The sequence below is a fragment of the Cnephaeus nilssonii genome (assembly GCF_951640355.1).
Source record: "Cnephaeus nilssonii genome assembly, chromosome: X".
NCBI lineage: Eukaryota > Metazoa > Chordata > Mammalia > Chiroptera > Vespertilionidae > Cnephaeus > Cnephaeus nilssonii.
The window spans coordinates 7,616,593-7,640,066 of record NC_137071.1 but is presented as its reverse complement, the minus strand read 5'-3'; the positions used below and the strand labels follow the sequence as shown (position 1 = coordinate 7,640,066).

The 23,474-nt window shown below is 41.4% G+C and overlaps 1 protein-coding gene across 2 annotated transcripts in view; it reads left to right on the top strand.

Moving 5' to 3' along the window:
- PHKA2 (phosphorylase kinase regulatory subunit alpha 2) overlaps nt 1–23,474 on the top strand; it is a 64,278-nt gene that overhangs the window by 11,673 nt on the left and 29,131 nt on the right. Inside the window, exons 3-15 of one of the 2 annotated variants that reach the window (XM_079764695.1) lie at nt 1,991–2,149; nt 4,337–4,384; nt 5,306–5,474; nt 6,907–6,989; nt 9,383–9,463; nt 10,919–11,017; nt 13,067–13,213; nt 15,224–15,277; nt 15,868–15,990; nt 17,573–17,668; nt 20,906–21,013; nt 21,397–21,475; nt 22,812–22,946. In XM_079764695.1, the coding sequence (XP_079620821.1) occupies nt 1,991–2,149; nt 4,337–4,384; nt 5,306–5,474; nt 6,907–6,989; nt 9,383–9,463; nt 10,919–11,017; nt 13,067–13,213; nt 15,224–15,277; nt 15,868–15,990; nt 17,573–17,668; nt 20,906–21,013; nt 21,397–21,475; nt 22,812–22,946 (1,381 nt within the window). The remainder of the gene's footprint in view (nt 1–1,990; nt 2,150–4,336; nt 4,385–5,305; nt 5,475–6,906; nt 6,990–9,382; nt 9,464–10,918; nt 11,018–13,066; nt 13,214–15,223; nt 15,278–15,867; nt 15,991–17,572; nt 17,669–20,905; nt 21,014–21,396; nt 21,476–22,811; nt 22,947–23,474) is intronic. The other variant, XM_079764696.1, reaches the window with a different exon arrangement.

Sequence of the window (23,474 nt, the reverse complement as noted above, 5' to 3'; positions counted from 1 at the left end):
ATGCATTTTGAATGTGAGGATCACCAACAAGGGGTTCAATATAGTCTGAGTAGGGATGAACTAATCCACTTCAACAGTTAAGCCCAAGCTAAAGAATAAAAGAGGTGACTTTCATTTAGCAGGACAGTGACATTTCATAATCCAAACCACACTTGGCACTGTGTGCAAGCAGTCCCTGCTGTGTCATCACAAGGCTGTTTGTCTCTGTGGACTCAGGGTTGATGGGTACGCCAGAAAGGGGCCACGTCCTTTCCCTGGACGTCCCGATGGTTTCCTGTCCTGGGTTAGCCAACTGGCCTCAGAACAGATAAAGATACTTATGTTATACATTGTTGGTGCATAGTGATTAAAAAAATATAACTCCAGATGTCCACTATTGGAATAAGACTTGTACCTTCAGTCAACCACCTAGACTTCAGTTCTAGTTGACTTTAAAATCATTGATTTGTAGTTGTTGGCTGTAAAACTATGTCAATACACTGAATGCTGTTGCCCCCGAGAGCAGTATCAGTTGAGTTTCAGATGTTTTTTCTAAGGGCATAGATTAAAGAGGAGAGTCAAATATTTAATTCCTTGGGTAAGACAATTTTAAACTATGCCAATGTTTCTTTACCTAATAACCTTGGCAGTATCACTTTGAAAGTACCCAAGAGAGTTTTTTTTTCATGAGCCTTCTTGTAAATAATTTGGTGCCCTTTTTTAAACTGGCAAGGCTCTGATTGTTATAATGTATTTTATTAGATGCATATTTCTTTGCATATTTTCAGGAAAAGTCAACAGAGGCTTCTATGACTCCTCTTATCTATTTTATTTCTAGGTACAGAGTTTATTAGGGCTGGCTTTTAAAAAAGCAGTAGCTTTATTGAGATATAATTTACTTATCATATAATTCATCTCTTTAAAGTATACCATTTAATGGTTTTAATATATTAACTACAATCAACTTCAGAATATTTTCATCACCCAGAGAAAGGGAAAAATACCTGCTAACCATCACTTGCTTCCCATTTACTCTCACTTCACCCCTACCTCCAACCCTAGATAACCACTAATCTACTTTATATCTCAATGGATTTGCCTATTCTGGACAGTTCACATAAATGAGATCATACAATATGTAGTCCTTTGTGACAGGCTTCTTTCACTTAGCATCATGTCTTCAAGGTTCATCCATGTTGTAGCATGTGTCAGTACTTAATTCCTTCTTGTTGCTGAATAATATTCCATTATTTGTGTAGACCACATTTTGTTTATCCATCAGTTGATGGACATTTGGGTTGTTTCTTCCTTGGGGCTATTACACATAATGCTGTTATAAACATCGTATATACTTTTTATGTGTGACGGTCTGGCTTTTTCGTGACTCATCTGGTCTTTAAAATACTGGTTATATAATAGCTAAATAGCACTCCCAGTATCCTCTTTCTCAGCACCTCTTTTTAGGCACATGAAGTGTGTGGATTACAGATGAGGCAGCTAAGACCCACTCCATCACTCTATCTCTTTTTTTCTTCAGTGGGGTCCAACTCCACTTCAACAGTTAAGCCCAAGCTAAAGAATAAAAGAGTTGACTATCATTTAGCAATGGCATTGCATGGCTTGGCATTGCTGTACACATTGGTGACAATGCTTTACCAATTTGTGTGGATACATGAAGGCAGAAGAAGACCTAAAGCCCGAAGTGCACATATTTATAAAAATCTTGCAGGCTTTTTCTGTTTGCTCTTTTTTCTGTTTGTCATTTCCAATAGTGTGATCTGGTCTGAAAGCAAAAGAACAAGAACTTCAAAGTGACAATATTTCTTAGAGATCTCCTTAGTGATGTCACTTCTCGCCCATGATCACACTGTTGGTGGCAGAGCAAGAACTGAAACTCCTTTCTCTTCACTTGTAATCCTGACCTTTGTTGTGGCCTCTGAAGACAAGTATTCCTTGTCCAGGAGCTGGGTAAAGGGTGTTGTTGAATCATTTTGTGTCTCTTTTTTAATAGAATCCCATCACAGGGCTGCTGTCTGCCAGTCATGAACAGAAGGATGCCTGGGTGCGGGATAATATCTACAGCATCCTGGCCGTGTGGGGCCTGGGCATGGCCTACCGCAAGAATGCCGACCGGGATGAGGACAAGGCCAAAGCCTATGAGTTGGAGCAGGTAATGCTGATTGGCAGCCATGTGTTGGCCGTGCAACACCTCTTCCTTAAACTGAAAAGCCTACAAGGAAGTAGCTGTGTGTACAGAACAGTTTGGTACAGATGTTGGATCCATTTCTGCTATAGAATGTTTTGGGGAAGCACTTAAGTGGCCTCAACCTCTCATTTGTTTTCCCTTTGAGATTTTTCTTATATATATATTTTTTAATTGATTTTTTACAGAGAGGAAGGGAGAGGGATAGAGAGTTAGAAACATCGATCAGCTGCCTCCTGCACACCTCCTACTGGGGATGTGCCCCGCAACTAAGGTACATGCCCTTGACCGGAATCAAACCTGGGACCTTTCAGTCTGCAGGCTCACGCTCTATCCACTGAGCCAAATTGGTCAGGGCTGAGATTTTTCCTTCCAAAAAATAATCACAATGAATTGGAAAATAAAGCATTCAAATTTTCAACTAGCTATTTCTCACACACATGTTCTGTTAATTTTATATATCTATATATATAAAAAGCTAATATGCAAAGTGTCCCCTCGGGAATTCAACTGGGAGACCAGGAGTTTGATCTCTTGCTATGATGTGCACTGATCACCAGGGGGTGGCGCAGAAGGAAGGCCCCGGCTGGCAGCCAGAAGGCCCCAATCGGCCCTGATCACTGGCCAGGCCTAGGGAACCCTACCCATGCACGAATTTCAAGCACCGGGCCTCTAGTAGTTATATATGAGGTTATATAAACTAATATTATTGTTTTTTAAAAGTCAGTACACCATAACTACACATTCCAAAGAGTATACACCTTTCAAGTACTTATGTTGAAAGGATGCTCATCCAAACAGTATTGCCACCATTTAAAACATGTTTGGAATTTCCCATGTTGGAATTATCCAATTTTTGTGCTTATGTTGCCATATAGCTCAATGAAGTCCTTTTATTGTTTTCCAAAATCAGAATCCAAGATACCCACCAAAGAAAAGATTTAGCATCATTGAGTATGTAAGAAAATAATCTGTCCCTAAGCACAGGAGGTGTTTTCAGTTTTCATGACCCTTCACTACATCCTTCACTGCAAACCATGTACATTCTGTAAGAGAGGAGATGCTCATGGCCCTGGGTGAGCTTCTTTCAGCCAGGCAACTTTGAGCAATCCTATTCTCTAGCCACTTGTGAAGCAGTTCTAGGTTCAATTCCAGTCAAGAGCATGAACCTCAGTTTCATGCTCCATCCCTAGCATGGTTGGGGCACGTGCTGGAGGCAACCAGTTGATGTGTCTCTCTCACATCAATGTTTCTCTCTCCCTCTCTCTCCCCCTCCCTTCCACTCTCTCTAAAGAAATCAATGGAAAAAATATCCTCAGGTGAGGATTAACAAAACATAGGACATATTAAGATCAGTCTTTCAATATTCACATTTAAGACCTGAATTGTGAAGGAAATGAGAGGTCACATAATGTATTGATTCAGAACTCAAACTCTGGAGTCAAATGGCCTGGACTCTGTCCTTGCTCTATCCACTGGGAAACTTTAGCAATGTTACTTCATCTCTCTCAGCCTCTGGTTCCTCATCTATAAAGTGAGGTAATAATAATACCTATCTCAAAAGATTGTTGGAAAAATTAGAGAGAATCAGGTAAAGTGTTTTGTACAATGCCTGGACATAGTATCTGATTATCAAAGTACTATTTCTATTTATAATAATAATAAGAATTATAATAATTTGTTACAATACATATTATTAAGAAACCTTGGCAGCTACTTACATTTTGTAAGAACTTTACTCAACAGTTCAGTAATGGTGTCACAAATGGCTATTTTGGCACAGAGCAGTATTACTTGGGACAGGGATGGTGGACTTAATTCATCCTTGCATAACAAAAATAAATTACCAAGAATTATGCCATAAAGCTCCAGGGTACTAGGCTTTATACAATTGCTTGCTAAAATATCAGTGAGGAGTCACTAGATTTCAGAGCTGGGAGATGCCATCTGGTCCAACTCCTTCATTTGAGATAAGTCACTTTGTCAGAATTTTCTTTCTTTGTGATGGAGTGGAGAGGTGGAAATAACTAAACAATCAGAATACTTGTATACACTCAGCATCTGCCTTCTCAGGGAAGTCTCCAGGCAGTGTTGGTGAGGTTTTTATGGAGCAGGGAAGCTGGTCTTGTTACTGGTCCCACTTTATTTCTACAGAACGTGGTGAAACTCATGCGGGGTCTTCTCCAGTGCATGATGAGACAGGTAGGTGGAAAACGACAAATGTGTTTGTGGATCATCTGAGTGGGCATTTTGTCATTTTCATGATGACAACTAACATTCTTAAAGCGTTTTGAACTTTTCAAGATGAGAAATTGAAAATATTTTGCTTACTTTTTTCTTTAAAATTATCTTCAATACTTGTATTACACTATATGACTCACAGACTCAAAGGATGCTGTGTCTCAGAATCTCTTTTGAAGAGTTGCTTGTGTAAAAGGAGAACGTATCTTTTTTTTTTTAATAAATGGGGAAGAAAACTTTGTTTTTAAAAGCCACTCCTAGAAAGCCATGTACTGCTGTTTATTCTGTTGAGTTTATAAAAGGGTTTCTTTTGAGTTGAAATGCTTGAGTTTCTAAAACTTGACATTACTATTTACTGGTATTTTCTGTAAGGGTTAAATAAAACAACTCATTGAGCATATACTGTATACAGAGCATCGTACTAGGATCTGCAACAGATACAAAGATGACTACAATACCGTCCCACCCTTAATCAGCATGTGCCTGCTAGTCTTCAAAGACAGTTATTCTTTTTCTTTCAACATAACAGGCCCTCTTCCTATTATCCGTCTCACCCTCTTTTCCTCCTTCTCTCATTGAGTGCCTAACATGTGTTAAGGCTCATGCTGGGGATACACAGGCATGGAAACCCCTTGTCTTGACCTTTTGCCCCTACAGAACTGGTTAAAATCCCACTGGGCTGGACATTCCTAAAGATGGGCAAGAAGAATCCCCCACACAGTCCCTCTGTGTGGTGCTCACTAGTGAAAATCCCATTTTCCATCCCTTTGGCTCCCAGAGGTAGCAGATAAGAGGTCTGCATCCAAGAGATTGAACCTAGGTGTGGCCTTTGCCAGCCATGAACCTCTTAGCTATGCAGAGCTGGCTTACCTTCTCCCTCAGGTGGATAAAGTGGAGAAGTTCAAGCACACTCAGAGTACCAAGGACAGCCTGCACGCCAAGTACAACACTGCCACCTGCAGCACCGTGGTGGGTGATGACCAGTGGGGCCACCTTCAGGTGGATGCTACCTCCCTCTTCCTCCTGTTCCTGGCCCAGATGACTGCTTCAGGTGAGCCATTTGAGCCCATTGTACAGGGAGTGACAATCCAGAAGGGTGCAGGGAGGGGCAGATATTGATCAGTATTCAAAATAAGCTATTTATGTAAAGAAAAAGCATGCTTCTTTATAATATCACTAGAGGCCTGGTTCACAGATTTGTGCACCGGTGGGGTCCCTCAGCCTGGCCTGCACCCTCTTGCAATCCGACACCCCCAAGGGATATAGTAGTGCACGAAGCAGCAGGCAGCTGGGGAGGAGCCCAGGCTGAGTGCTGCGCCACTCCTGCTCATCCCAGCACCACTGCACCTACCAGCACTCGGTAGCTCTGCCACGGAGGCAGGAGAGGCTTGCGCCGCTGCAGCTGTGCTTGCCAGCTGTGAGCCCAGGGTCTTGTGCCCCTTGATCAGCTGAGCGGTGCTCCCACTGTGGGAGCACACTGACCACCAGGGGACAGCTCCTGTGTTGAGCATCTGCTCCCTGGTGATCTGTGCACATCATAGTGATCCGTTGACCCGTCATTCAGTCATTTGTTCGCTTGGGCTTTTATATATATAGATGAGCACTGACCCTGTGACATGCCAGTAGTCAGCCTCCTGAGCACTTGCAGAATGAGGGCTATTGAGCCAGCTCTGTTAGCATCTCTGTAGTTAATTCCAAAGCTTCCTTTCTGTCACTGTCACCTAGTTACTGGGTGACAACCTAGATGAGATCTACCTTCAAAAGTTCAACTCTCTGCAGAGTGTCATGCCCCCTCTTAAAGTTTTCTTCTCCCGGATTTTATCAGTGAATATGCTACAATTAATTTAACTATTCCTTTATTCTTTTCCTTTTTGCTGTTATAACTAATATTGCAATACCAACTTTGACCCATATCTATTTGTTTCCTTCCATTAGTTAGATTTCATTCAAGGAGTGCAGAAGGCCCCACACCTTCCCTTTTAATCCTTTCTGCTTGTAGGCACACACACATAGCCTTCCTTCCTTCCTTCCTTCCTTCCTTCCTTCCTTCCTTCCTTCCTTCCTTCCTTCCTTCCTCTTTCTGCTACTAGACATCATGTTAAAATTTATTTCAGACTTAATTTTTGATGCTCTAGTAAGAAAAATGAAAATGGGGCCCTAGCCAGTTTGGCTTAGTGGATAGAGTGTCAGCCTGCAGACTAAAGGGTCCTGGGTTCGATTATGGTCAAGGGCACATGCCCGGGTTGTGGGATCGATCCCCAGTAGAGGACGTGCAGGAGGCAGCCAATCAATGATCCTCTCTCATTGATGTTTCTATCTCCCTCTCCCTCTCCCTTCCTCTCTGAGCAATCAATAAAAGTTAAAAAAAAGAAAGAAAAAATGAAAATGGGGTAAAAGGATTCATTTCCTAGTGTGATATTTGTAATTGGCAGCTCTCTTTACAGCATAACTTCATAATTTCATTGTTTGCTTTTCTTTACTAGGTTTACGTATTATTTTCACCCTCGATGAGGTTGCCTTCATACAGAATCTTGTTTTTTATATAGAAGCTGCATATAAAGTTGCTGTAAGTATAAACCCCGGTAGTGTTTTCAGTTGTCAAAAAGAATAAAAAATCATAAGGTTCTCTGAGAGCCATGCTATTTGGGGCTGACCAGAAATTTAGCATAATTAGAAGTGTAAGATTATGTCACCTCCACACACAAAGTGCACATTTTTGTCCTGGGACACAATTGCAGAGTTCATGTGGCATGTACATAGGCTGGTCTGACTCAGGATTAAGGGCAGCAGCAGCAGCAGCACCTCAGTGGGAGCTGCTATGCCAAGGTGATCACTCCAAGCAGCCCACAGGTAGAGGGGCCAGAGCCAGATGTGTGCCCCAGGCCAGGTGTGTGCAGGTACAAATGTGCATAAACCCCAGCTCCTCCAGGATTGACTTTAAGGGTGATAAGGAAAGTGTAGAGTTTGGTTTGAAAAAGAAAGCCACTATGGTCTAAAGCAGGCGTCCTCAAACTACGGCCCGCGGGCCACATGCGGGTGTTTTTGCCGTTTTGTTTTTTTACTTCAAAATAAGATATGTGCAGTGTGCATAGGAATTTGTTCATAGTTTTTTTTAAACTATAGTCCGGCCCTCCAACGGTCTGAGGGACAGTGAACTGGCCCCCTGTTTAAAAAGTTTGAGGAACCCTGGTAAAGCAAGGGTCAGCAAACATTATATGCAAAGGGCCAGAGAGTAAATATTTTCAGCCTTGTGGTCCCTATGATCTCTTTTGCTGCAACTCACCTCTGCCATGGTAGCACCAAAGTAGCCATAGACAACATATAAACACGTGATCATGGCTGTGTCTCAAATATACTTTACTTACAAAATCAGGTTGCAAACTAGATTTGATCCGAGGGCTGTAGTTTGCTACCCCCAGGTCTAAAGCAGTAACTTTCAATCAGGGGCAATCTTCCCCTCGCAGGGGACATTGGGCAATGTCTTGAAACATTTTTTTTTTGTAATACTGGGGAGGGTGCTACTTACATATAGAGGGTGGTGTCCAGGGACTATGCTGAGCATCCTACAGTGCACAGGACAGCACCCACAACAAAGAATGATCTGGCCCCAAATGTCAATAGTGCTGAGGTTGACAAATCCTGGTCTAAAGAAACTCAAGAAATCTTCATGTAAAAGGTGGGACTTTAGTTGGACCTTGGAGGATGAGTAGAGTTAGATAAACAGAAGGAGGAAAAGGGGTGTTTGCGGTAAGGGAATAGCATGAGCAGTTATAGAGGCAAGAACAGGCTCTGAGTGTGTGTATTTGGGAGGAGGCTTGGGGAAAAGGGGTGCAGAGTGAAGGAGTAGACTTAGGGTGAAAGTTGAGTGTTAGACAGTGGTAGAAAATAGTCAATTTGTGGGTGTGCTGGGTGAGGTGGAGAGGCCAAATAATGGAAGTATGGCCATCCAGAGAGAGAGATTTGAACAGGATCCATTAGGGTTGTATAAACAGTTTGTCACTTTAGACTCTTAAGCAGGAAGTGAGATGATCAAAGTAATTTTTGAGTTGGAGTGAAGATGGGTTGGAATGTGGAAAGGCCCAGATGTGAGGAATACTGAAGGAAGGAGTCCTAGGTCCTAGCTACAAGGCAAAGAGTCTAACGTCACTCTGGTGTGTCTAAGTTGAAATTTTCACATTTTGAAAATGCTCATCTTTAGAGACCAGATAACAAATACTGAAATGTTGGCATTGGTCCTGTTCTTGTTGGGTTGTAATCTTTCAATAGTGCACATAGCATTATTTCAAAACAGTATGCAGTGCTTAGGTTTCTTAAGAGAAAGTATGAATTATAAAAGTTAGATATGCATATATCAAGTCCTCTATGTGGACCGAGTGTTCTGAGCCAATTCATATTAACCAGTTTAAAATACCAAGAAAGTTCAGTATTCTGTGCCTTAGTTTTGACTTGGGCTCCTGTTACTTGCTGAGCATTTCTTCCCCCAAGAAGTAATGCTAGAAAAAGATATTAAATTATTTTAAATGGTTTGGTTGGCTTCAACTATTTCTAACCCATTTGTTAAAGTTTCATTATTCCATCTTATAATTTAATATAAGTTCAAAGGAATTAGCTAAATTGAGGGGCAGCATTTTATTTGATTTTAAGATAAATAAAATATTTTGTTTTCTACAAATCAAGAGTTTCTCACAAATTAATAATTTTTAGGAATAAGAAAATTGAGAGTACTTTTGCATGCATTTTTGGTTCCACCTGAGTATTTACTTCTAAAACTGCACAAAGGTCAAATGAACTGAAATCGAGGAAAAACAGCCTGAGTATGTAAAACCATGAATTTGGTGGTCTTGGAGAAGAGATATTCATGTTCCATTATGCCTGCAGTAACATAAAGGAATCATTTTTCCATAGCACTTCTCATGTTCCTCTTTTTCCTGCTCTGATTACTGCCTTTTTCTCCTGCAGGATTATGGAATGTGGGAACGTGGCGATAAGACTAATCAGGGCATTCCGGAATTGAATGCAAGCTCTGTGGGAATGGCCAAGGTGACGGCTCATCCTCCTTGTTCTTCCTTCTGTGCGTTTTTACTGCTTTGACTTGGTCCTCATTAGAAGTATGAACTTAATGTGATTAGTATATTTTTCAAAAGTCAACAGCAAGTATGAAATTCAAGTGGTGCGTGTACCCAGCCAACTGAAATTATAGGTAAAGAATGTAGGTTTCCTGCACTGAAATCTGCATGTGCTTGAAAATAAGGGCACTCCTTCGTCATTGTGCATTGTTATCACCCACGGGTCTAAGCTCTTACTGTTGTCTAGGAAGCTGGATGTAAATCTTCAGTCTTCTTTTCTGGGTCATAAAGAGGGCTGAAGAACATGACCACTTTGTAGGGCAGGGCTTACAAGTTCAAAAGTCTATAGGGCCAGGCAAGTAAAATATAAACATGTGAAGTTGGCCAGATAGAAAAATATCGAGGGGTACTGGGGATACTGAGGACATTGTCTAAAGGTATTCCAGTTCAAAATCATTTTAAAAACGTACTTAGGTCAAAACAGAATACACCTGTGGAGCAGATTCAGTCTGCAGGCTACCAGTTTTCATCCCTTGTCCTAGACATTTAGCATGCTTTCCTCTCCTCCTCAATACCAAAGTGTACTTTTGGAAAGACTCCAGCGCTGAAATTGTTAAAGCAACAATAAATATGCTCTGTTAAGAGAACAGACTGATGGTGGTTGCCAGATTCTAGGGGGTTGGGAGGAGAGTTAAAAAGGTGAAGGGATTGAGAAGTAGATTGGTAGTTACAAAATAATCATGGGGATATAAAGTACAGCATTGGGAATATAGTCAATAATATTATAATAACTATGTATGGTGCCAGGTGAGTACTGGAAATGTCGGGGGGAACACTTTGTAAAGTATATGATTGTCTAACCACTATGCTGTATACCTGAAACTAATAAAGAATAATATTGAATGCAAACTACAAGTGAAAAAAATTTTCATAATAAAAAATAAGTACATAAATAATAAGAGTAAAAAATATGCTCTGTTAAGGTCAACTGACAGACAACATACTTAGTACTAAAAGAATTAACTTTCTTAAGTGCCAGATATGCTGTTAGGAATTAATCACTAAAATAGGAGAAAGAAAAGCCAACCATGAATTTAGTGCCCCCCCTGTGTGTGTGTGTGTGCGTACACACACACACACACAGTTATTAATTTGTTAATATTTCATTTTTGTATAATCATTTCATTTGGGGAAATATTTTTCTTTTCTTCTGCTTGTTCCTGCAATGAGCTGCAACACTTAGGAAAGCTCTGATCTACTGAAAATAAGGATAGAACATGACCATAGGACTCTTTAGCTGGATTTTAAAGATAATGTTTCATCACCTTTGGGAAAACATGTACACTAGATTGCTTAATGAAAAAGGAGTAGCAGATATGGGAGTGCATGTTCACTAGAAAGGAGAAGTAATTCTGACCTGTGTTTGTAGGCAGCACTTGAAGCAATTGATGAACTGGATCTTTTTGGAGCCCATGGAGGACGCAAGTCAGTGATCCATGTCCTGCCTGATGAGGTTGAACACTGCCAGGTAACAGCTCAGCCTCTCACATTCCAGAGAGCTGGATAGGAGATTCATGAAGGGAAGACCTGGGCTCCAGTTTTCCTTACCTTTCTAGCTTGGTGGTACTTGGCTTCTTTGAGTTTTAGTTCCCTCATTCATCCAGTGGGCATATTGGGCCCTTTTCCTCCTGCTGCACAAGGTGGTCCTAAGGATAAGAGTAAATCAACTTAATTTGTCAGAGTACTTTGTAAGCCAGAAAGTACCATGCAAACATAAGACACAACAATAATATACACTGAGTGGCCAGATTATTATGATCTCTGAATGCATAATAATCTGGTCACTCAGTGTATATATACATATATTAGAGGCTCAGTGCATGAATTCATGCATGGGTGGGGTCCAGTCAGCCTGGCCAGGGGGAGGGGACATAGGTGGTTGGCCGGCCTGCCTGCTGGTCGAACTCCTGGTCGATGGGACAATTTGCATATTAGCCTTTTATTATATAGGATATACACTGAGTGGCCAGATTATTATGCGTTCAGAGATCATAATAATCTGGCCACTCAGTGTATATATGGAGTCAGCAATCAAGACACCTTGTTTTGCAGAAGACAAAATCTGTTTTATTTGTTTTGAGCACATAGGTGGTTTTCTCCCAGGTTTATTTCACGATGCCCCCAAATTGAATGACTATCAAGCACTAGTTCACTTGGGGAGGGAGGAGGAGATGGGCAGAATGGGTAATGGTGGAGAGATGAGATGGGAGAAATGGCAAAGTAGTAGAACCTTCATGAAATAAAAATCAGAGAAAGGAGTGATTTTGTGACGATTAAGCAGATAGTAGGTCACCAACTACTGGTCAATCACCAAACTCTTAGTTAGTGAGGGCCCACTGTGTGCTAGGGCTATGGGAGTCAGATACATAAAAACTTGTAAGCAGAGAGCTTCCGGAGGGAGTGTATGTTTCCAGACAGAGAGAGCCTAGGGAAGAATAACTAGTTAAAGAACTAAGCTTGGGGCGGGGATGGGAGGAGGGTTCAGTTGGTTATAAAAAATGAGGTTTTACTCTGAAGCTGAAGGTTCACCCCCCATTTTTATCCCACTGTCCAGCTCACTCCATTTCCCCCCATTAAATATTTGTTAGTGGGGAATCTGCGATTTCTTGAAGTATGGTTTAATAGAGTCAAGCTAGTGTGCATCTTAATAGATGTATAGTCTAGTGGAAATTGTGTGAGCTTTGTAGCCAGCTGGCCCTGGGTGGGAATCCTAGATCTGTCACATACTGGCTGCATTTCTTTAGACTGAGTCTTTGTACTTAGAGTCTTAAGAGTCCTCATGTGTGAATTGGATGTAGTACCTGAATTCCTTCTTATATGGAAGATTTAATAAGCTTATGTTTTCAAGGGTCTAGCCCCATGTCTTTACATGTTAAATCTCAGGATTAGCTTCATTCCTTCCCCAACTTTTCCTTGTAATCTCAACTTCCTTTATTTTACAATGCCTAATCCAACCACCTTATAATTGAGGCCATATTATAGTGCCACTAAGTAACCCATTCTCTCTAGGACTAAACTAAATACTGTTGTTACTATTTTGCCTGCGTGCTCTTGTGGTCTTCTGGATTTGACTTTTTCTTTAAGTGGTTTCTCAGTCACAGTCCAACTGGCTACATTCCATAAAAGCCAGACATTTCTCTATAGTGGCCCTGTATGTGTGTTCTTCTCTCTCATTTTCTTCACCATCAGGACATCCTAACCTGCTGACACAGGTAGCCCCTAGTTCCTTCCCTGCATGCCCTGAAGGCCCAGCAAAGTCAGCAGAAGTCTTGAAGGAAGGGAGACAAGGAGTTCTCAGCATGGTCTCCAGGCAGTGCCACACTCCCTCCAACTCCTTATTCTCCCCCAAGGAACAGGAAGCATTGGTTGGGTGGGCAAGGTCGCCCAACAGGGTCATATTGGTAGGACAAAGCTCTAATTATTTGAATGTTCCTTTGGGGCAAAGGTCATGATTTCTAGATACTGTACATAACTATTAGTATGTCACAGGTTAAAGCCACCTCTGTTTTTCATTCAGTCTATTCTGTTCTCCATGCTGCCAAGAGCATCGACGTCTAAAGAGATTGATGCTGGACTTCTTTCTATTATTTCTTTCCCGGCCTTTGCAGTGGAAGATATGAACCTTGTGAATGTGACCAAAAATGAAATTATTTCTAAGCTCCAGGTAAGCGGTGGTCACCCTAGTGTTGATCTGCCCTGTGTTAAGTGCCACTTTCACACTATGACTTGGAGCAGCTCACCCAAGCCTTGGTTCTCCGTGAGGCCAATAGCTTGGTTTATCTAAGTAGGCTCATAGAGTGAGGTATCCAAAGCTGAGTCTACAGGTGACAAAACTAAGTCTCTTAGTGATCAAGTGACTTGGTTCTCTTCCTAAGTTGCAGAGGTTGACTCAAGCCGTCATCTTTGAGCCCCAATTCATACCATTCCTGTACTTCTAAGGCAGAACTTCTTAACCCTTTAGAAGTCACAGACTCCTTTGAAAATGTCTTGAAAGCTATAGAGTCCCTGCCAGAAAAAAAAAGACATGTCTCAATATCCTCAAACTTTACACACAATATCAGGGGACTTAGTGATCCCAAAGTTAAATTGAATTTTTTAAAAAATCCCTGTTCTGAGTAACTATCTAACTATGATACATTACATCAAAGTGAGAATGTTATTAAATATCCCAGCCAGCCTTGGCTGGTATGGCTCAGTTGGTTGAGAGTCATCACATGCACCAAAAGGTCACCGGTTCAATTCCCAGTCAGAGCACATACTTGGGTTGTGGGCTTGATCCCCAGTAGCGGGTGTGCAGAAGGCAGCGAATCAGTGTTTCTCTGTCACATGAATGTTTCTCTCTCTCTCTGCCTTCCTCTTTCTCTAAAAAAAAATCAATGGGAAAAAATATTATAAGTTTCATTAACAAGTTGTGTGTGTGTGTGTGTGTGTGTGTGTGTGTGTGTGTGTGTGTGTGTGTTTAAGAGAGAGAGGAAGGGAGAGAGATGGAAACATAGATGAGAAAGAAACACTGATCGGCTGCCTCCTGCATGCTCCCCACTGGAGATTGTGTCTGCAACCCAAGCATGTGCTCTGACTGGGAATTGAACTGGAACCAGGGACCTCTTGGTTCATGGGTCGATGCACAGCCATTGAGCCACACCAGCCGGGCAACAAGTTTTTTAAAAAAATTCCAGCCAACTGAAGTTATTGGTAAAATTATCAAAGAATATAAGTTTCCTAAGCCAAAATTCACGTTTATGATCTTACTTAGATTCCGTGAAAAATGCTTTTCGCCCTTGGAAACAAGGAATTAAAGGGACTCCAAGCATATCCCCAAAAGACGGTGGCTCTCTCAGTCAGGGTTCGGTGGTGGAAAAGGAACCTCTTTAGATAGTTGAAGCAGGCAGAGAGTTACTGCAGGGAATGAAGTGTTTATAGGGAGCAGATTCTAATTGGGCCTCCCAGAGCCATTTGGGACTGGCCACTAGGGCAGTGCTTGCCTCCACAGCCTACACTAGAGCAACTCATACACACTTAAGAAATTGGGAAATGGTCACCCAAAGCTGCTATCCAGGGATTTGGAAAGGCAGATTAAGAGAGCCCTGCCACTCTCATTCTTTCCTGACACCCAGAAAGCTGGACAGGAACACTGGAGCCTGCAGCAGGAAAACCAGAAGTGACAGCTCTAAGTCACAGCAAGCCCCATCTGCCTCCCTGTCAGGCTTCAGGATGCAGGCTCCTTTGCAGTGGAAGACATGAATTTTGTGAATAGAGCCTACTTGCAAGGAATCTGGAATGCACTTTTAGTTTTCCAGTCTTTCAAGTAGAAGCAGTCCAATCCAGGTATCTGAATGGTGGCTTTTTCCAAGCAGTGAGGTTCCCTTTGCATCATTGCATAATATGACAAATCAGAATGAAAGGCTGGTCATTCACTGAACTCTCAGTGATTATTCTCACACCTCTGATAGTTTCATGTAAGTATTTTGGAATTGTCTTCAAACCTGAATTTACTTTACGTAGGACTGACTTAAAAATAACTTTTTGTACCGATAATAAAGAGCACTTGGTACACATTTCAGTACTACAAGATTCATGAGAAAAGGGGGCAAAGGGTTGACTGGAGTTAAAATCAAAAGGCAAAGAAATTCTTCTGATGTCCTCAAAATGTGTTTGTTTTTCTTTATCTTCGTAGGGGCGTTATGGATGTTGTCGCTTCCTTCGAGATGGTTATAAAACCCCAAGAGAGGTTGTATTTAAATAATGTTTCTTAAGATTCCTTAACTGCTTCATATCTCAGTTGCCACTGTGGTGTTCTCCCTCTATTGATTATAATTACATGTTAGAATATTGCAAAGAGAAGTCTTAATTTTGGTATCAGCAAGCCTGGAGTTAGACAGTAGAATAGTAAAATCATTAGGAGGACAGCAAGCTGGTGGTTTAAAACCAGCTTGTAGACAGGACAAACAGTTCTGTGGCTCACATGGGTTTTTAAATACCAACTGTGGCTGCCTCCTTGGGTTTCTTTGCCATAGTGACTGATAGAATAATATCAATAAAAGCCTGCCAAGCACTGTGAGAGATAAATTGCTATTTATTTGTTAGAGATATAGGAAACAATATAATAAACTACCAAGGAGTCTTGTGTACATTTCTGATATTTTACCATAGAAAACTGCCAAAAAAATAGCATCCCCCCATTATAGCAGAATCCTAATTATGGTATACCAACCTCAAAGCTGCATTGAAACAGACAAGTGAGGGAAACCCAGTAAGGTACAATGGTATTATCTATGTATCTGACATCACCGTTTAGAAGGTTTACCTACTTGATTACAGGACCCAAACCGATTGCATTATGACCCTGCTGAACTCAAGCTCTTTGAAAACATTGAATGTGAATGGCCCGTGTTCTGGACATATTTCATAATCGATGGGGTCTTCAGTGGTGATGCTGTTCAGGTAAGAAGATGCTGGGTATTATGTTTAATCTTCCACTTATCTGTCAAAGGACTTTTCTAGAGGTGGTCTCTATCCAGTTCACCAACATATTCCCTGTGCCTGTGACATAGTAAGCACACAGTAAATATTTGTTAATGCAGCATTCATTTGTTCAAGACAGGTTTCTTTAGCATTTGCTGCTGTGCATACTTTGGTGAGCAAACCAGACCTGTCTTTATGAAGCTTATGTACAAGACTGATAAACTCAAAGATTTGCTGCTTTTTTTTTAACTTTCAGATCTGACATTTTTTTAACGTGCTTGAATCATGCGTTCTAGCTTGGGGTGAACAATCTAAGATTTATTTTAGTTTTTGAAAGCTGCCTCTGCTCAGGAATGCTGGGGGTGGGGGACTGCAGAAACAACAGCAAGCTTGAAATGTTACTGTTGCCCTGTTGTTCATTCTTACTTTTATACTGTAGTGATTATCTTGGATCTTATGTTTTCTTTTTATCCCAGAACTGAAAGATCTCAAAAAGATTGAGTTGGAATTTCAATTGTGAATAAGCTTGACAATGATCAGAAACAAACAAAGACTAAGGAGACACAAAAGACTGTACTTAGTACCTTATTTTCTAGGTCTCATAGAATTTACTACACTTATGCCTACCCTGTCTCTTCTACTTGCTGCCCAATGACATTTAAAAAAATGATCCACCCCTGGTCATGCTTTGACTGGGCTCTCCAAAGATGAAATGTCTTAAATAGCAGGTGGCTAGTTAAAGTTTCTTTTCTCTCTTTTTTCTTTTTCCTTTTAATATGTAGATTTTTATCATTGCCTTTTTAATTTCATGAAAATGTTTACATCAACAGCATCCTAAGAATAGGGGTACATCGATCATAGTATGTATACTTCCTTTTCCTCACATGAGATTTGTTCAGCAAGTGTTTCTTGAGCAATAAATATTTGAATGAGGGCCTTGTAGTGTAAAACTACCTATAGGTGGAAATGGGATGCACTTCTTAAGATTCAGCCTCCACTCCAAGAAGCTTATAGTCTAGCTGGTGAGACAAATTGTATTTATTTATTTATTTTTACTTATTTTTTTAAAGAGGGAGATAGGGAGAGGGAGGAAAAAACATTGATGTGAGAGAGATACATCTATCGGTTACCTCCTTTACTTACCCTGACCAGGGATTGAACCCTCAACCTAGGTATGTGCCCTGACCGGGAATCAAACCTGTGACCTTCCCCAGGACAATGATCTAACCAACTGAGTCATGCTGGCCAGGGCAAGACAAAATTTAAATATGTGAGGAGTTAAGAGTGAAATTCTTAAGTCATGGGTTAAAGACCACACAGAGAAAAAAGAAAAAGGCCATACAGAAAAGACCAGTTGTGTTTCGCTCCTCCTACCACTTGCTGTCAGCAAGAGTCCCGGTTCCTCCTGCCCTCTTTGAGTTAAAGGTATTTGTGCATTTCTTGGCCCCATATCCTACTTCTAATCTGCTTGTTGTCAAGAGAGGTGTTTTTCTGTGTTGCTCTGACGTTACAGCATTAAGGACCCCTCTTTCATACCACTGGGGATGGGACTATTTTCCAGGTCCAAGAATACCGAGAGGCCCTGGAAGGAATATTAATCAGGGGCAAGAATGGGATCCACCTGGTGCCAGAACTCTATGCCATCCCACCTAACAAGGTAACCAGGCATTGCTTATCAAGAACAAAGTGACTTGGTACTTGACCTTTTCATATTTTCACCCTCTTTCCAGAACTAACACTTTTCCTCCAGGAGAAGTGGTTTGTAAAGCCTTCAGTAGTGTTCCTGTCTATCACAGAAGTTAAGGCTTTGGAGCCATGCTTGCAAAGGGGAGTCCAAGTGAGGCATCAATGGAGGACCTTCAGAGGCTATCTGTTCCTCACCTGAGCCCAAGGCCAAATGAACCTTCAAATGCACAAAACACTGTTGGACACCATGTTCTCACGCGTATCCACAGAAGAAGAAACCAGACAGAATCTTCCTAGGGAAGGAGGAGAGATGTGTAGATAGAGTTGAGAATCTCTTCCTTTGAATCAAGCCATTCCAGAGCTAGAGCTCAAGTAATCACTTAGAAGACATTCTATATCAGGGAGAGAGAAATTGGCCAGTTCCAATAAGATGCCTAAAGATAGTTTTGTTCTATCCAGTTTCCTAAATTGGGCCGTGATGGAGATATATATATATATATATATATATATATATATATATATATATATATATATATATATATATATATATATCTTGGTGGGAAGATTTCCCTATATGTGTGTCATGTTTAGAAGAAAAGAATTCTTGATTCAAGGCTGTTTGTCCTTCATCTGTTCCTATTGCTTCATTACTGTATTTGCAGGAAGTAGAGACTTCAGAGAGCAGCATATTCCCCCTAATTGACAGGCACAGCAGGAGATCATAATCCAGCAGAAGCTGTCATGCCACAGCTTGGGTTTAGGGGTTCTGTGGTTGAATCAGGCCCACAAGCACATGGTTAGGGAACTGGTGGGGCCTCCGAAATTGTGTGCCTCTGCCCAAAGAGGCTCTGGAACCTGTTAGTGCTCAGATAGCACTGGTCCACCTGGGACCAGACCCGAGGTGCCTCCTAATGGGTAGTACATTTCCAGGTGTTGGAGAGTCCCTCACTTTAGTTACTGATCAGGCCATGGAGCCTACAAGGGCTCTTTTCTCTCTAAGTGTCAGAGACCTAGGCATCCTGCAAATGTATTCATATGTATGTGTTGCTGGTGAGGGGCTGATGGTCGGGCCTGGATAGTTATTTCACAGCAACTATGTGTTCAGGTTTCACATTTCCAAAACTGAGGCATTTGGCCTAACAAAATTAGTAATAGGAGGCCATTTGGATCCTGGAAGCAGAGCAAGTGGAAATAAATGACTTCATGGGTGTTTTACGTATTTTATGGTAGAGAATAACCATCCATCTGTGTTCTACTAAAAGGCATATATTCCTGACTATAGTGCATGCTAGGTGTGAACAGTGCTGGCTACATGTTGTAAAAAAATTACTCTGCAACTTTTCTCTCTTCTAAACTTCGCACTGACCTTTAAGCAAGGCACCTATTTTGAACACTATTTTATGTTGAACACAGTGTGTGTAGGCTGCTTCCAGAGAACACGTGGGAAGGTGCACCCATCACAACAGTGGCGTGAAGAAACCACTGCAGATAGGAACACCCAGACCCATATGGCACCTTTGTGCAAATTAGAAAAAGGACCTCATCCTTGAAGTGGCTGCAGCCCCAGGCCAAAGTGGCATCAAGCCTGGATTTTAGCCTCACTCTTCCTCAGCTAGACATGCTTGTACAAAGGGCCACCATCCATGGGGTCCTCCATTGCATAGCTTGAGACTAATTCAAGTGTGCCCAGCAGATACATATTAAGCAGCTACTCCGGGCCCGGTACCAGACTAGATCCTGGGGCACAAAAGAGTTGCAATGCCAGCTCTTCCTCTGCAAGCTTGCAGGCTAGTGGGGGGTCAGAGGAGCTAGTCCAGGGATGGAGCGCAGACACAGGAGTGGTGGTGGCAAAGACCTGATGCATTGGAAGACTTGCAAGCAGATCAGAAGGGGTGGAAAAGGGGGAGGAGGTGCCACTAGAGGGAGGCAGGAGCCAGCCCGTGGGTGGCAACAGGGTAGAGCCAGGCTGTCTTGTGATCCGGGCACCTTGCCTGCCTTCTGTTCTTTGCATAGACTATTTCTCATTCTAGATCTTTTCAGTCTTTCTGGACATTACTTACATTTCAATAGCTTTAACATACAATCTGATTGTAAAAGTAATCCTGCACACTGCAAAACATCCAGAATTCTGCCAAAAGAAGTAAATACCTATCTCTAATCTCACTACCCAAGGATAACCACTGTGACATTTTGGTGAATCTCATTTCATACTAGTATCCCATTTGATTATTTGATTGCTGGTGATGTTTAATTCTGTTTAGTTTATGATCTTCAGGTTTTCTTAATGTTTACTGCTACAGCAAATTTTTAAAATTTTGCTAAGTATATTAATAACATCACTGATTAACACACAAAGAATGATTGCCCTCGTGGTGTGATTTTCCCCTTTGGAGAAGGACAAATGTTTCTACTTCCTTTGATTGACTGATATTTTCTGGAAGGAAAAAAGTGGTCACTGACATTACCCCCAACCAACGTTGTAATGAATAAAAACCCAAAGGTCAGCATGGAGTTTGCAACAGAGAAAGTTGTAGACTAACTCTTATAGTGCGTAGCCAGCACTGTCCATCAGAAAGAGAACTGTAACTTCCTTAGATGAGTCAAGAGCCCCCAATGGGTTCAGCTTTTTGAATCCCTGATGAAAACTTCCTGATCTAATAGTACAATTGTTCTTTTCTCAATAAATAGTGCCACCTTCTGGTAATTTTCTTGTGTGAGCATACAGAGTTTATGAACTCCTGGGGATAGCAAGATCAAAGAAACCTGACTTAGCATCCACTGAGGCACTGCCATGGCAGAAGGCTGATGTTTTAGATCATTGTATCCAAAATACAGCCAGGTGTAAGCACGAGCTGTGCAACTTCTTGTTGCCTGGAGCTGTGCTCAAAGAAGGCTGGCCAGACTTCCAGTTTCTGTCTCTCTGCCTTTTGCCATCAGTGTGCTTGTGGGCAGAGCACTGGCCTGGAACCAGGCCTAGATATGAGTTCTGCCTCTGCTGCTTTTACGTGTGAACCACCCCTCCCACCCACTACCACCAGCGCAAAGGTTTAGCCTCCTTGGCCTCCCAATTCCAGCTCTCACACAGAATTGGCCTGGGGGAGCAAATGAGTAGCATTTTGTAAATCCTCAGTGTGCTCTCTAGTGTAGGGTGACATTGGCCTTTGTATCCTCTGACATTCTGACTTTAGGATTTTTCTCTCTTTGCCAGGTAGACGAAGAGTATAAGAATCCTCACACGGTGGACAGAGTTCCTCTGGGGAAGCTGCCCCATCTGTGGGGTCAGTCCTTGTACATCCTCAGCTCACTTTTGGCAGAGGTAGGCAACTTGGGGGGCTTCACAGATGGCGAACCAGAAGAGCACAGTGGCTCTCTGTCCACTATGGCGGTGAATGTCTTTGGCATCTTCATGGCTTTAAAGTCAGCTGCTCTGAAGTATCCGTTACCATTGTTCTCTTTACTCACATAAGATGGTGGCATATTTGACTAGCTGTGGGGAGCTAGGTGCCGAAATCATAACACATTTATCCATGCCTAACTAAATGATCTACTGTGTTTCAGAGAAAATAAGCAATAGACTTGAAATATATAAGGGAATAAATACTGAATATTTTGAGCCCCAAAATATGTCATTTTCAAATTTAGGTTAAATTTTGGTTAATCAATATTTCATAGTGTTAATGCTCCTTTTTTTTTCCCTAGGGATTCCTTGCCACTGGTGAAATTGACCCCTTAAATAGAAGATTTTCCACTTCCGTCAAACCTGATGTTGTGGTACAAGGTTTGTGAGCGTGTTTACTGTTTTTATTTAACTTTGTAAAACCCATGTGTATTTTTTGCTTGAATTTTTGTTGAATTTATTGGGGTGACATTGGTTAATAAAATTATATAGGTTTCAGGTGTACAATTCTATGATACATCATCTGCACATTGTATTGTGTGTTCACTACCCCAAGTCAAGTCTCCTTCCATCATCATTTATCCCCCCTTTACCCTCTTTTACTTCCCCCTAACCCCCATTCCCTCTGGCAATCACCATACTGTTGTCTGTGTCTATGAGGTTTTTTTTTAATTCTTTCACCTTTTTCACCCAGCTCCAAAACCCCCCTTCCCTCTGGCAGCTGTCAATATGTTCTTTGTATCCATGAGTCTGTCTCTATATTGTTTATTAGTTTATTTTGTTCATTAAATTCCACATATAAGTGAAATCATATGGTACTTGTCTTTCTCTGACTGGCTTATTTCACTTAGCATAATACTCTCGCAGTCCATCCATGCTGTCCCAAAAGGTAAGATTTCCTTTTTTTATAGCCAATTAATATCCCATTGTGTAAATGTACCACAGCTTTTTTATCCACTCACCTACTGTTGGGCACTTAGGTTGCATCAAAATCTTGGCTGTTGTAAACAACACTGCCATGAACATAGGGGTGCATACATTCCTTCTAATCAGTGTTTCGGGATTCTTAGGATAGACTCCCATGGAATTGCCTTATGACCCAGCGATTCCACTTCTGGGAAAACCCATGTATTTTTAATGCAAATGTTCCATGATTTTCTATTTTGTTTAAGTGTGTATGATATATGTATGCTTTAGCGTATATTAATTTGTAACATCATAGCGGAACACATTACTCACATGTTTGTGGTGATGCAGGTGGCATGTGCTAGCATGGAAGCTATGTCCTTTGGGAGCAGGGGCACAGGTTTCTCCTGGTACTCCATGTGGAGCTGTGTCTATTCCTGACCACATATGAAAAGAACACCAGGCAGGTTTAGAATAAATGTAGATCCAGGGGAAGGCAAGACATCATATGAAATGGGGTAATTTGACATGGGATCTGTTGAAGAACATTTTTAGAAGTCTCTTATCAGACTGTCATGTACATTGTGAGTACATGAAATATGCATCGTGAGTGTTGAGAAGAGGCAAGGCCAGAGAGAACCAGGAAGAGCAGCAGTACATGTGCTGTCATTTTCAAAGACACCTAGTTCATGGAGGGCATGCTAATGTGTGTATCATAGGCCAAAGAAGAGGCCAGTCAATGATACATATATCCATGTAAGGAGACAATGGCCACAATGTAATGAAGATTGCGTGTTCTTCTTATTTGCAGTTACTGTTCTGGCAGAAAACAACCACATTAAGGACTTGTTGAGGAAGCATGGGATAGACGTCCAGAGTATTGCTGACATTCACCCAATCCGAGTCCAACCAGGCCGGATCCTTAGTCACATATACGCCAAGCTTGGTAGGTTTGGGGAAATAGGGCATTTTTGGCAAGGAGGCATCTCTGTTCTAGGCTTTGGATCTGGGGGGAGACTGTGATCTGTATAAATTCTTTAGAATTTTGGGCAAAGCCCTATAGCAGGTGGTTTGATCACTTCCATGTGAAGAAGAATGGGCAAACAAGCACGTTCTCCTCATGCCGGTTCAGTGGATGTCACTACAGGTTGGCCATGTGATTTGCCAAATCTGTTGTAAAATATGCAGCCACCTTTGAAAAATTCACAATTGGAACAGTGGTTTGTGTCTTGATAACGTTTTAATTTTCAACTATAGTCTCAGAAAAATGGTCATTTATCCATTAAAATAGGAGGGGGTTCTCTTTACTTTTTCTAAAATCTGACTTCGTTTAGTAAATTAGAAGTAAACATTAATTAAATCCTTGCAACAGTTTTTTCTATATAGATGTTGAATCAGGTACTACTCAGATACATTCATGAAAAGGGGTGGGACTTGTTTTTAATTCTTCTTTGTCCTATTTAAAGATGTACTG